Raw genomic sequence first — 14,019 nt, 5'->3', positions numbered from 1 at the left:
GACTGGTGAAGAAGACCCAAAAGAGAGTCTACTTCCTGAGAGTTCTTAGGATGAACCACATCCCTGAGAACCTGCTGGTGTCCTTCTACCACTGCAGAGTAGAAAGCATCCTGACCTACTGTCTCTAAGCATCCTTCTCCAGCTGCGCAGTAGAGAGCATCCTGACCTACTGTCTCAGTGCATGGTTCTCCAGCTGCACAGTAGAGAGCATCCTGACCTACTGTCTCAGTGCATGGTTCTCCAGTCGCGCAGTAGAGAGCATCCTGACCTACTGTCTCAGTGCATGGTTCTCCAGCCGCGCAGTAGAGAGCATCCTGACCTACTGTCTCAGTGCATGGTTCTCCAGTCGCGCAGTAGAGAGCATCCTGACCTACTGTCTCAGTGCATGGTTCTCCAGTCGCGCAGTAGAGAGCATCCTGACCTACTGTCTCAGTGCATGGTTCTCCAGCTGCGCAGTAGAGAGCATCCTGACCTACTGTCTCAGTGCATGGTTCTCCAGCCGCGCAGTAGAGAGCATCCTGACCTACTGTCTCAGTGCATGGTTCTCCAGCCGCGCAGTAGAGAGCATCCTGGCCTACTGTCTCCATGCATGGTTCTCCAGCCATAAAGACTAAAACTAACAATCTCTATCTTTCAGCCATCCATCCTTTCATCCATTTCCCAAACCGCTTATCCTACTGGGTCGCGGGGGGGTCCGGAGCCTATCCCGGAAGCAATGGGCACGAGGCAGGGAACAACCCAGGATGGGGGGCCAGCCCATCGCAGGGCACACTCACACACCAGTCACTCACACATGCACACCTACAAGCAATTTAGCAACTACAATTAGCCTCAGCATGTTTTTGGACTGTGGGGGGAAACCGGAGTACCCGGAGGAAACCCCACGACTACATGGAGAGAACATGCAACCTCCGCACACATGTGACCCAGGCGGAGACTCGAACCCGGGTCCCAGAGGTGTGAGGCAACAGTGCTAATCACTGCACCACCATGCCGCCCCTCTTTCAGCCATCACCATGCTAAATACTCCTAAGCTGACGATCTGGTCTAGTGCACCTTCGTGTTTACAATTCAGTCTCATGTTTACAACTAAGTTGGACTCATTGCTTCATTTTAATGCTGCTACTTTCAAGTACAATAGGAGAAAAGTGCAATATCTTGAAACCATGGGGTATGACTGATTATCGTGCTGGTCTGTTTATCGTTTGTCTATTTATTCTATATTTTATTGTAACTATGTGGCTGCTGTTTGGAGAGGATGCACCTTTAAAATGTCAAAAAAGATACGACAATAAAGCATCTGAATCTGAAATAATCAGCCAAGAAACCAAATAAATTAATACAGCTGGACATGTGTATATAAAATGCCCCCCCCCCCCCAACCTGTTCTGAAGGAGCTAAGTGTGTTAAAGGCAGGGGTGGGTAGGGGGCAGGGGGGGGACAACGCAGTGACAAGCAGACGTTTCTTCCCACATGCAACATCTCCCCGCAACGCAATGCCTTTTGAAGTCATGTGACCACGTACTGGCCCTTTAAGAGAAGTGGAGCCAGAATGCCCTGCCAGGAAACACGGGTTCGGTCAGGCCTTTTCCCTTCTAAATGTTAGTGATCTTCCTTCAGTAAGAATTGGGAGGGGCTAAACGCAAAGCTTGGGGTCTTTTTTTTTCCCTCCTTGGGGCAGGGGGCTCACTTTCAAAGCAGGGGGGCCTCTCGGTCATAGCGCCACAGATGGGCATCTGGTAAGAAGGGCCCAAGTTCAGACTTCCAGACCGGGAGGCGAGGTCAGGAGGCTGTACTCAAACAGCACTGGACTTACCCGGGAATTGATAGCTATAGCTTGGGGCGAATCCAGTGTATCCACGTCCATAAGTGGCGACGATGTTCGGGTAACCTTGGGAAAAAGAGAAAAACAAAACAGTATTATGGCAGCCCACCCCCATCAAAAGCCCCCCAAGTGCCGAAGCACCACCCAAGCGCTACAAGGCAGCGGATTAGCCACAAGGAGGACCAGTTGGAACTGGCTGTGCGTTATTACCATTACAATCAGCCCCCAGGCACCAGCCACCAGCCAGCCCCCGCCCCCCCCACAACAGTTTGGTCTGATTCATTCCCTGAGGGAGACGGCAGATGTGTCTAGAAGTGTCGTTCTTACTGTCATTGATCGATAAGCTCTCTTTTTTAGCTGGGGCTAATCGATCATGAGGGACACGGCGGCGCGATGTGACGAACGGCCCAGGCGGTAGGACGGAACCACGCCACGAGGAGCTCCAGCACGGCCGTGTGTGTGTGTGTGTGTGTGTGTGTGTGTGTGTGTGTGTGTGTGTGTGTGTGTGTGTGGCACTGTTTTAAAAGTCTTTAAAAAACCGAACGCAACTTATTTGGGAATTTACTGGCAATCTGTTTAGTTTAACTATCTTTGCTGATGCAGAAATTTTTAATGATGAGTGAGGCTAAGGACCAACACGAGCAGTCCTTTACCGCGGTCCTACCCACGAGAGGCCTGAAACATGGGGGACACCGTGCGGGAAATGCAGTGTACACCGAGCCGAGCCCCCACCGAGGGGAGGGAGCTGGTCCGGGAGTCCGGAGGGCTCTCTTTGTGCCGAAACGCCTTATGTGCCGCGGCCTCGTCATTTGGCAATACCAGCATGATGGCAGACAGCAGACACGTATATATGGAGGGAGGGTGTGTGTGTGTTGAAGGGGTAAGAGAATGACAGTGTGTGTGTGTGGGAGGAAGAGTGTGTGCAGACTTGTCAGAGTGAAACTGTGTTTCTGATTCTTGTGAGACAGCAAGTCGGTACGTTGTGAGGAAGTGTGTGTGTCTGTCTATTTGTGTGTTGGCAAGTGTGTGCGTGTGCATGTTTGTGTGTGTGTGTGCGCATGTGATCGTGTGTGTGTCTGTCTGAGTATGCGTGATTGTGCCTGTGTGTGCGTGTCTGCATGTACATGTGATCGTGTGTGTGTGTGTCTGCGTGAGTGTGTGTGTGCGCACACACGCTCGGCATCGCCGCTGGCACGCTGTCCAACACGCAGCTGCACTCAGACGCAGCATCCCGCCAGCTGTCTCCCCCCATCTCGCTCTGCTCGGTGCCGCTGTGCCGATTCCCCCCCCCCGTCTCCGTCAGCTCGGACGGCGCTGCGCTCCACGCGGCCGCGAGACGCACGGCCGGCTGACTGTCTCAGTCCCCTGCGGTCCTACGCTACAATTTACCCAAAGAAATAAATGAAAATAAAGAAATAAGCATGAACAGAACGTGAGTCGGGGCCACGAGAAACATCTCCCCACGTGTGCATTCATCCCGACGTCATGCGGGGGCTCCTGAAAGATGCGAGGTTTCTGGGAATCGCTCTCTCTGGTTGCCCTCCTTTCCCATCCAATGACATCGAGCATCATTTGCCGAGTCGTTACTGGCCGACGCTTTAAGAGAATGGGTCCGTCTTATGGGCCTTCAGAAGCTCTCCGTTCACATCGTCACGGCCCGCGCCGACGACATGACTCTCTGTCATCGAGCAGCCTGCGGCTTGTGGGAAATTTATAAAAAAAAAAAATGTAAGAACGGGAGCAAGACAATGAGCTGGGGCTGCTGTTTATAAGAGCCAAGGACCTCTTTACGAGCGGGAGTTAAAATGAGGGGTATTTGTCGGGAAAATGGGCTTTTTAAGTCGGAACCTTGGCAAACAAAGGAGGGGGATGCAGGGCAGCGATAACTTAATGGAGCGACCAGCTGCAGTGGGTTTCTCCCTATAAAGCCACCCTAAAATTTTACCTTCAGCGCTAGCAGAGGGGAAACATGATTGGCTCGGGGAGTTCCGCTGGCCCACCAAAGACGGTTTTTACCCCCCTCCAACCCCCCCCAGAAGACCTCTCACCCCGTGATGCAGCATGTTTTGCCAGTGGCACCAATCTGGGCAGTGGGTTAATGCCAATTCCATGACCTCTGGCCAGGTGGTGCCTGCATTTTACTTACAGAGCTCCTTTGGTCATGAAACTTCCACCCCCCTCCCCGACATCTGGCTGGTAGGTAAAGTGTCCCCCCCACCTCAGTAAATAGGGGGAAGGGGTCAGTGGACCGAAGGACACCTGCAGTGGCATTTTAGACAGGGTCTTTATCCCTCGTTACCCACAATGCCTTTCTGTAAGTGATCCAGGTGAGCGGGATTCGGGGGGGCAGGCAGGCCAGTTGCCAGAGGCTGGTTCTGGGCCTACGCCCCAGCCCCCCTGATAAATAAATCCCATCACTTCACCAGGCTGGTTGGGGGGGCCCCCTTGCCTGCCGTTCCCGTTATTAATATGCATGCTAATATACCTATTTTATGGCTCAACAGTTCAGATTCACTTTAAAATCAATTATCCATCTGGTAAATCCATATTTCGCGCGGGCTTAAATGTGTATTAATTTCAGCAAACATACATGCGGCATAACACAATAAAGATGAATGGTGCGATTAGGCGGCGTAAACAAAGGAGCGGTGAGGGGGATTTAATGAGGTTTCGGCACGTAAGAAATTACAGTTCGTTTAAATAATGAGTCTTGTTGATTTTTTATGCAAATTATTAAAAGGAATGTTTCGCTGTCCTGCTTTTCCAATTTCATTTAGATAAGAATGACTCTAAATAACTCCACAATTAATATCCGCAGCCACCCCCCACCCCACCGCCTCTTAACATTGCAACCCCCCACCCCCCAGTCCACTTCTCACTCGCCGCACATCGATCTGCTATAAATCATAATAAGTTCAAAGCTCGACCCCCACCCACCCAACCGCCCCCCAAAGTGTAACTTTGGCTCTAGGCAGCTCGATCGCCATATTGGTGATATTTTACAGAAACAAACAAACAATAATAATGATGTAACCAATAGGGACCGACGGAGCTGGTGCTTGGATCTCTGACTATATCTATCAATCCATCTTCAGACCGTTTCTCCTGGGGCCTGTTATCACCAGACGAGATTTGCTGCTTTGCCGGATAACTTGCCGGATTTAAGGTGCCCCAGTGGAAATGGACTTCATCCTCGTTCACTTAGATTTAGCCCAGACCACCTTAAATCCGACAAGTTATCTTGCGAACCCAGAATTCGAGCTTTGTGATACAGATCCCAGGTCAGGGTCACAGAGAAGAAGAAGAAGAATATTTCTTTTTTTAAAAAAAAAAAAAAAAAAAAAAACAACATTTTCACACATTTATGAGTTAAAAAGCAGAATAAAATTTCGGGTCAAAACACTCAAATCAGGTCCCAGACACCACCAATATTCCGCCCCCTTAAATCGGCAGGCGGAGATCTGGGAGGTCAGTGCCAATGAAGATGAAGTACAGTAAGCGGCCGGGGCCCCCTAAACGAAGCCCCCGACACACCCCGGATCCCATTATTCGGCCCTCTCGAGGTCAGGCAGATGAAATCATAAATTTATAATTTAACATTACTTCAATTTTCCTCTTCATTTGGCCCTGTAATGCATAGCCGTGCTCCGGTGAATCCGGGCCCGGAAATGGCACGCTGGCGACGGGGCTGGCTGAATATCAATAGCATATTTCACGCGGGCCCAGCGAGGACGCCTCATCAAGCCAAATTACAGGCGGGCCGCCCCAGCCAGCCACCTCCATTAGCCGCCATTCACATTCCACAGCCGGCATCAAACCACTTATTTGCCTCAGTTACTTGCGGCAGACGATCAATCTCACAGTAATTATCTCTTGTCACTAAGGCGAGGGGGGGGGGGGGGATTGGTTGGGGGGGGGGGCATGGTAAGGGGAGAAAGAAAAAACATGAAGACCACCCCCCCCTTTCAGGATCCACGTCGCTTGTCTTTTTTCCTCGTAGCATCGGCAGGAAACGCAGGAAGCTGGTTTGGCGGGCGCTAGCGGAACAGGAAGATGTGACGTTTTAGGGGGGGGGTACAGACCCCCCCCCCCCCGCCAAACTGCCGTCAAGCCCCTGCTCAAGCGGGACAACGGTGCCAGTGGAAATGAGAGCCATGGGGCCGAGCCGCTCTGGGGTCGCTGCTGGAATATCGGAGTGGGAAAACATCGTTGCACTGCACTGCCGTGTCACCCCAGCCCCCCAGCATACCCCAAGAACCACCCCTCCCCCACCAAAAGCACCCCCATACTCACTCAGCATGCCCATCCCCAGCATGAAGGCGTCCATGGTGTAGGGTAGGCCTCTGGCACGACCCCGCGTCCCAGGCGGAAACATCACCTCCTTCGGCTGAGCCTTCTTGCATTCTACCTGCAGACAGACCACACACGCACACACACACGCACACACACACACACACACACACACACACACACACAAACCCCACAGCTGTTAGCAGCGGGGTCACTCCAGCCCGTATATGAGCGTCAAACTCACATTACCACTTCTTACCCCAAGCCTGCAAGTTCAAGAGAAATTAATGGAAAATTACAACTGCTTAATTCCACTTTTAAGCTTGGAAGATCATACGAGGGCTCCAATTTAAACCAGGATAGAGGAGGAATATATCAGATCGATTGGAATTATTTTTCATATGGCCCCCGTGTCAACATGGAGGGCGCCCCTCCCCCCCCCACGGGCCCACCGTAGATAACGTGTATCTGCAGCCACGGCAACAGCGAATTAAAACAATGAGATCGTTTAAAAGCGGGATGGAGTGATCAGGCTCAAAAGGCCGTCTTTATGCTAAAAACCGGCAAATTTATCCGAGAGATTAAACGGAGACGTTTAATGGAAGGGCGTTCAAGCGTGCTGAAGAGAGCGTGCGTGACCCCATCCCACCGGGGGTTATCAACAGAGCCCCCCCACCCCCCTCTTAATGGACCATTGATTTCAAAAGGAAGAGAACCCCTGTTGGCATCACTGGAAAGACGCAGGACTTATTTTCACACTATGCACCTCGGCTTTGGTGTCATCATACTCTCTTCCATGTACTGTGCCCCCCACCCCCACCTTAGACCCCATCCCACAATGACATTACCACCACGCCCCCCCCCACACACACACACAGAATCAAACACAGTCCCCACTTGGCAAAACACACAACACACAGATATCAGGTGCCGAGCCCCCCCCCCACGCCCCCACCTCACAACATCACCCCTTTTCCTTATGTCTCCCCCCCCCACCCCCTTAGCAGTAAGGCAGGTATAGGAGAAGCGACTGGCAAGAGACCGTGGCCGACGCAGTGCAAGAATAGCGGCAGGCTAAACGGAGCGACGTGACTCATTACATTTTCCTCATTAGGAAGTTTTGGGGACGTTCTGACGGGGCGAGGGGGCCATGGGGGCCGGCAGCAGAACGGGGTTTAATCAGCGGGTCGGCGGAGGAAGGCCGTGCGGCTCCTCGCATTCCCGCTCGGCTAATTACGCGCCGGCTACAGGTTCGGCTGCTGATGAGCCACTTCAGCGCTTAATGAAAACGTGAAGGGGACCACTAATGGCGGGGGCCCTGTGGGAGGCCGTGCAAACAAGGGCAAGGGCAAGCGGGCATTGCCCATTTCGGGATACCAAGGCAAGCATCAGAGAAAGCGAGGGGGGCACAGGGGATGAGCAGGCAGGGTGACTCAGGGTCACCAGCTCTGACCTGAGCAGGCTTACTGGCGCTGAGGCTCAGCCTTACCGCCCCGGTGTTGCCCCGCGTACCTCCTGGGGGTCGATGCCAGGCCGCCACAAGGATCCACTGGCAAACAGGGGGCACCGGCCGAGCCCGGCTCCGATTGGACATCGCTTACTAGCACCCAGGTGGCCCCACCACTGATTTTACCCAATCACAGCTGGTCCAATCATAACCAGCGCTCAGATCACTGACTTCCTGCCACTGCTGTTGCCTTGCTCACCATGTTTAATTTCTCCACACCACGAAAGGAACAATTCGCAAGCCTTCTCTCCGGTTTTAATGAAGGTGGCGTGAGGTTAAACGCCAGCGATGACCGGGGCGGACGCCTTTTCACTGGCTCTGTAGTTACTCCTCTAATTATCGGGCAATTACCCAACGCCTTGGCAACAGGTGGGAGCTAAACTGTCACTCGTTATTCACAGCAAGCATCCCTCCCCCGCCATCCCCCGCTCCAGACGGAGCAGGCCCCGGGGACCACTGTCTGTCAGGACAATGGCTGGGGGTCCCGGATGGACCGCAGAAGATGTCAACACACCTATCAGACCGCTTGACCTTTGACCCCTGATGACAGGCATACGAGTTCAAAAGCGCGAGCCGAAATACCACTAGTGTTTTAGCTCCCGCATGCCGCGGGGGAAGGAAATTAATTAATGCGACTGGGTGGCGCAGGCGGGCACGCGTAGCTCGGGGGAGAATAACCTCCATCACCAGCTCCTCACCTGAATGTCACCCCGGCCCACCGAGGTAAATAGGAAACGCTGATGAGTCCTTTTGCATTTAGGCGAAATGTCACTCCCGCCGCAGCACGAGAGGCCAAACTTCTCTGCAATCGAATGTGCTCCTTTAAGCAAATTTTAACGCTTTTACTAAGGAAGGTTGGGGGAGCCAGGGGGTGTGTATGGGGGGGGGGGGAAGGACTCGCGAGGGAGGAGAGGTGGTGGTGAGGGATCCGGCAGTATTGACAGAGGTGATAAAGCAGGCAGGGAGCTCCAGTCCGTGGATGGAACCATTTTCTCGCGCACCCCGTTTCCCATCTACCCCACTGCAGAGACGCACCAAAAAAAAAAAAAAGAAAACACGACACTGCAGAGTGAGTCACTTCTGCATACTGGCATCACATAATGCCGAACATGAAAGGCACTTAAGCAGACTAAATAAATAAATATGCATCCGGAAAAAAAAGGCAACCTGAAAATGCCGGCAACATCTGCGCCTCTGCCGAGGGGAGATTGTCACAATGACTGGGCTGACGTTCCCAGCAGAGCGGCTGCATCAAAGGGGGCCGTCTCAGAAATCTCAGCAGAGCTGGGGAGCACTTAATAACACCGACAGACGCAAATCGGGGAGACGGAGAGAATGGAAAGGCGGGGGGGGGGGGGCTGCTGAAGGTCGGCCACGGAAAACGGGAAAGCTGGGGCCTCTGAAGTTTATTTAGCTTATCCCGGCTACACGCGGACGTCAGCTGGGTAAATAAAATAATCCAATTATTCCCTCTTCCACGTCAGTCCCCCTGGGATTAGGGTTTCGAAATCCCGCAACTTTGTGTGACCGCATACAATTAATAAGTCGTCGTGTACTGTGGAAAAAGCGTTCAAACAATACCACAGCGGCCGGCCCGGACACGGCAGGAAGGCAGGCGCTGCATATCCGGCCCGTTTCGGCGAGACACCAAGTGTTTTTTGGTGGGCGGTGAGTCGCGAGCACTCCGGAAACGTCGCTCATGCTTAGCAGATCAGGAACAAGGCTTCCCGTGGCTGAAAACTGCAGCCACACTAAATATATAAATTCTAATCCACAATGACAGACAAGAAAATACTTAAGTCTGTCCTTTGGCAGAAAAAAATGTATGTAGCCTGACAATCTCAGTGCTACATTTCCAGCCCCCATGGGAATACGAAGTGTTCTCCAGTGTTTAAGATCCACAATAAGGAAAAAAAAAATAAAAAGGCATTCTCCAGGACTTTCACTGCGAATATTTAATTCTGATATCCTAAAGCCAATTATTATTAGATACACTAACACTTACATCAGGGATTACAGCTCCTGCTGTCGCTCTCCTCACAAACGGCTCTCCTTCCTGCGTGCCAGTCATTTTTAAATAGTAACCTGAAGCGTGTGCCAAATGAGCTTCTATATACTACAGTAACCTGATGCGTGTGCCAAATGAGCTTCTACATACTACAGTAACCTGAAGCGTGTGCCAAATGAGCTATTGCATACTACAGTAACCTGATGCGTGTGCCAAATGAGCTTCTATATACTACAGTAACCTGATGCGTGTGCCAAATGAGCTTCTACATACTACAGTAACCTGAAGCGTGTGCCAAATGAGCTATTACATACTACAGTAACCTGACGCGTGTGCCAAATGAGCTATTGCATACTACAGTAACCTGATGCGTGTGCCAAATGAACTTCTATATACTACAGTAACCTGATGCGTTTGCCAAATGAGCTTCTATATACTACAGTAACCTGAAGCGTGTGCCAAATGAGCTTCTACATACTACAGTAACCTGAAGCGTGTGCCAAATGAGCTTCTACATACTACAGTAACCTGAAGCGTGTGCCAAATGAGCTATTGCATACTACAGTAACCTGACGCGTGTGCCAAATGAGCTATTGCATACTACAGTAACCTGATGCGTGTGCCAAATGAGCTATTGCATACTACAGTAACCTGATGCGTGTGCCAAATGAGCTATTGCATACTACAGTAACCTGATGCGTGTGCCAAATCAGCTTCTACATACTACAGTAACCTGAAGCGTGTGCCAAATGAGCTATTGCATACTACAGTAACCTGATGCGTGTGCCAAATGAGCTTCTATATACTACAGTAACCTGATGCGTGTGCCAAATGAGCTTCTACATACTACAGTAACCTGAAGCGTGTGCCAAATGAGCTATTACATACTACAGTAACCTGACGCGTGTGCCAAATGAGCTATTGCATACTACAGTAACCTGATGCGTGTGCCAAATGAACTTCTATATACTACAGTAACCTGATGCGTTTGCCAAATGAGCTTCTATATACTACAGTAACCTGAAGCGTGTGCCAAATGAGCTTCTACATACTACAGTAACCTGAAGCGTGTGCCAAATGAGCTTCTACATACTACAGTAACCTGAAGCGTGTGCCAAATGAGCTATTGCATACTACAGTAACCTGACGCGTGTGCCAAATGAGCAATTGCATACTACAGTAACCTGATGCGTGTGCCAAATGAGCTATTGCATACTACAGTAACCTGATGCGTGTGCCAAATGAGCTATTGCATACTACAGTAACCTGATGCGTGTGCCAAATCAGCTTCTACATACTACAGTAACCTGAAGCGTGTGCCAAATGAGCTTCTACATACTACAGTAACCTGAAGCGTGTGCCAAATGAGCTATTGCATACTACAGTAACCTGACGCGTGTGCCAAATGAGCAATTGCATACTACAGTAACCTGATGCGTGTGCCAAATGAGCTATTGCATACTACAGTAACCTGATGCGTGTGCCAAATGAGCTATTGCATACTACAGTAACCTGATGCGTGTGCCAAATGAGCTTCTACATACTACAGTAACCTGAAGCGTGTGCCAAATGAGCTTCTACATGCTACAGTAACCTGAAGCGTGTGCCAAATGAGCTTCTACATGCTACAGTAACCTGATGCGTGTGCCAAATGAGCTTCTACATGCTACAGTAACCTGATGCGTGTGCCAAATGAGCTTCTACATGCTACAGTAACCTGAAGCGTGTGCCAAATGAGCTTCTACATACTACAGTAACCTGATGCATGTGCCAAATGAGCTTCTACATGCTACAGTAACCTGATGCGTGTGCCAAATGAGCTTCTACATACTACAGTAACCTGAAGCGTGTGCCAAATGAGCTTCTACATGCTACAGTAACCTGACGCGTGTGCCAAATGAGCTTCTACATACTACAGTAACCTGACGCGTGTGCCAAATGAGCTTCTACATACTACAGTAACCTGACGCGTGTGCCAAATGAGCTTCTACATGCTACAGTAACCTGACGCGTGTGCCAAATGAGCTTCTACATGCTACAGTAACGACGCGTGTGCCAAATGAGCTTCTACATACTACAGTAACCTGAAGCGTGTGCCAAATGAGCTTCTACATACTACAGTAACCTGATGCGTGTGCCAAATGAGCTTCTACATGCTACAGTAACCTGATGCGTGTGCCAAATGAGCTTCTACATGCTACAGTAACCTGATGCGTATGCCAAATGAGCTTCTACATACTACAGTAACCTGAAGCGTGTGCCAAATGAGCTTCTACATGCTACAGTATCCTGTCGCGTGTGCCAAATGAACTTCTACATACTACAGTAACCTGACGCGTGTGCCAAATGAGCTTCTACATGCTACAGTAACCTGACGCGTGTGCCAAATGAGCTTCTACATGCTACAGTAACCTGAAGCGTGTGCCAGATGAGCTTCTACATACTACAGTAATCTGACGCTTGTGCCAAATGAGCTTCTATATACTACAGTAACCTGACGCATGTGCCAAATGAGCTTCTACATGCTACAGTAACCTGATGCGTGTGCCAAATGAGCTTCTACATGCTACAGTAACCTGATGCGTGTGCCAAATGAGCTTCTACATGCTACAGTAACCTGACACGTGTGCCAAATGAGCTTCTACATGCTACAGTAACCTGAAGCGTGTGCCAAATGAGCTATTGCATACTACAGTAACCTGATGCGTGTGCCAAATGAGCTTCAACATACTACAGTAACCTGATGCGTGTGCCAAATGAGCTTCTACATACTACAGTAACCTGATGCGTGTGCCAAATGAGCTTCTACATACTACAGTAACCTGATGCGCGTGCCAAATGAGCTTCTACATACTACAGTAACCTGATGCGCGTGCCAAATGAGCTTCTACATACTACAGTAACCTGATGCGCGTGCCAAATGAGCTTCTACATACTACAGTAACCTGAAGCGTGTGACAAATGAGCTTCTGTATACTACAGTAACCTGATGCATATGCCTAAAATCTAAAATAGGAAGCAGCACATGAAATACTCTGTCACAAAAGGTCCGGCAAGGTTCAGAAAGATCAGGAAAGAATTGGATGTCAAAGGCCATAATGTTTACGAAATGCAGAGGAACAGTTAAATACAAACTCCTTTCATGCAAGTCCATTCACTGCAATTTTATGCCTGTTTCACACTATTTTACAGTCTAAAGCTGCTTGATAAGGAACAATTAAATATTACATACATGCAAATTCAACTTTTTAAAATTAGATGCCCAAGGCCAAATAGGAAATTTTAGATGACTACAATTTTTTTTTTGGCTTTTGTAAAAGGTTATGTTCCTTTGTCAAGCCGTCCTACGAGAAAAGCTGCCCTATTCCATAAACCCATCTCTACACACTTTTTAAATAATTTGCTCGACCAATTTCCTATAGTCAGTATTTCCCTGGCAAAGCTAATGCCTGCATGACCTTAAACTACGGTATAAACCCACATCGTTGTAGTTTATTTATTTTTAATAGAGACTTTAGCTGGTCCTCAAGCATGCGGCCTGAATATTAAGCAGAGACTATCTGCTTTTTTAAAAATATATACAATGTAGATCCTTTATTGCTGGAAAGGGGAAACATTTGCCTGCCAAGGAGCAGCACCTGGAGAGGTCCGGAAAGATCTGGAAAGGACTGGGAGTCAAATGCCACACAGTTGATAAAATGCAGAGGAACGGCCAGATTCCTAGAGACAGAAAACTAGCAACTTCTCTGAACATTATTGTCACTATTATGAATAAATACTGACCCCATCCCCAAAGACATGTCTATCTTCCTGAGCTCAGATTAACAGTCAGTGCCCCCGTGTTCCACATAGCATCCTCACCTTACTGAACACACTGACTCCTTAGTACTGGAATACTGACCCAGACACATGTCCACACTGTGGTATGAGCATCTGCACGATCTAAGCTTACTTGAGACAATTTATTCTACGCTATATTGTCTGATTCACAGAGATAAGATTCTTTTTCTTTTAATCTCAATTTGTATGTATTTCCCAAGATTAGTAAAACTGTACGCTTCTAATCCCTGCCCAAGCCAATCTCTGTGGACTTAATACACAGCGCAAAAACTAATGGGGAATGAATGGGATGTACAAGATCATTACTTTTTAGATCAAGAACTTGGAAACAAAACTTCACAGACAAGCACTTATTTATGGAGAAAGATTAGATTAAGTACAGTAAATCCTCATCTTTATCAGCAGCTATCAGGGCCTTCCGGGGTTTAATTATGCAGAAAAGCAGCAGCTACGGCAGACGAGCCCGAAATCACAAAGACTTCATTCCAAATGATAAACAAACATTAAAAGAGGCAACGGGGAAGCAAAGCGGCAGGGACCCAAAACGCA

General features: G+C 49.3%; 1 protein-coding gene and 1 long non-coding RNA gene across 5 annotated transcripts in view; both read right to left on the bottom strand.

Annotated features, from left to right (window-relative positions):
* The window catches only part of LOC125729275 (uncharacterized), a 30,985-nt gene extending 23,276 nt beyond the window's left edge, over positions 1 to 7,709 (bottom strand). Inside the window, exons 1-3 of the mRNA XM_049005672.1 lie at positions 7,569 to 7,709; positions 6,119 to 6,233; positions 1,817 to 1,891 (exon numbers count right to left, since the gene is read on the bottom strand). Of these exons, the coding sequence (XP_048861629.1) occupies positions 1,817 to 1,891; positions 6,119 to 6,233; positions 7,569 to 7,709 (331 nt within the window). The remainder of the gene's footprint in view (positions 1 to 1,816; positions 1,892 to 6,118; positions 6,234 to 7,568) is intronic.
* A 1,967-nt stretch (positions 7,710 to 9,676) lies between these two features.
* LOC125729276 (uncharacterized) lies at positions 9,677 to 13,200 on the bottom strand. Of its 4 annotated transcripts, none has more exons than XR_007389727.1 (3): positions 12,289 to 13,200; positions 9,954 to 11,755; positions 9,677 to 9,830 (listed from the first exon to the last, which is right to left on the bottom strand). It is a non-coding gene; the product is annotated as an uncharacterized LOC125729276 (long non-coding RNA). The 4 variants fall into 4 exon arrangements; XR_007389728.1 differs by having other exon boundaries at positions 9,677 to 10,404; positions 10,528 to 11,755; XR_007389726.1 differs by having other exon boundaries at positions 9,677 to 10,937; positions 11,061 to 11,755.
* Between the last annotated feature and the right edge of the window lie 819 nt (positions 13,201 to 14,019).

This window comes from Brienomyrus brachyistius, unplaced genomic scaffold (assembly GCF_023856365.1).
Source record: "Brienomyrus brachyistius isolate T26 unplaced genomic scaffold, BBRACH_0.4 scaffold602, whole genome shotgun sequence".
NCBI lineage: Eukaryota > Metazoa > Chordata > Actinopteri > Osteoglossiformes > Mormyridae > Brienomyrus > Brienomyrus brachyistius.
This window is presented reverse-complemented; position numbering and strand designations above follow the sequence as displayed.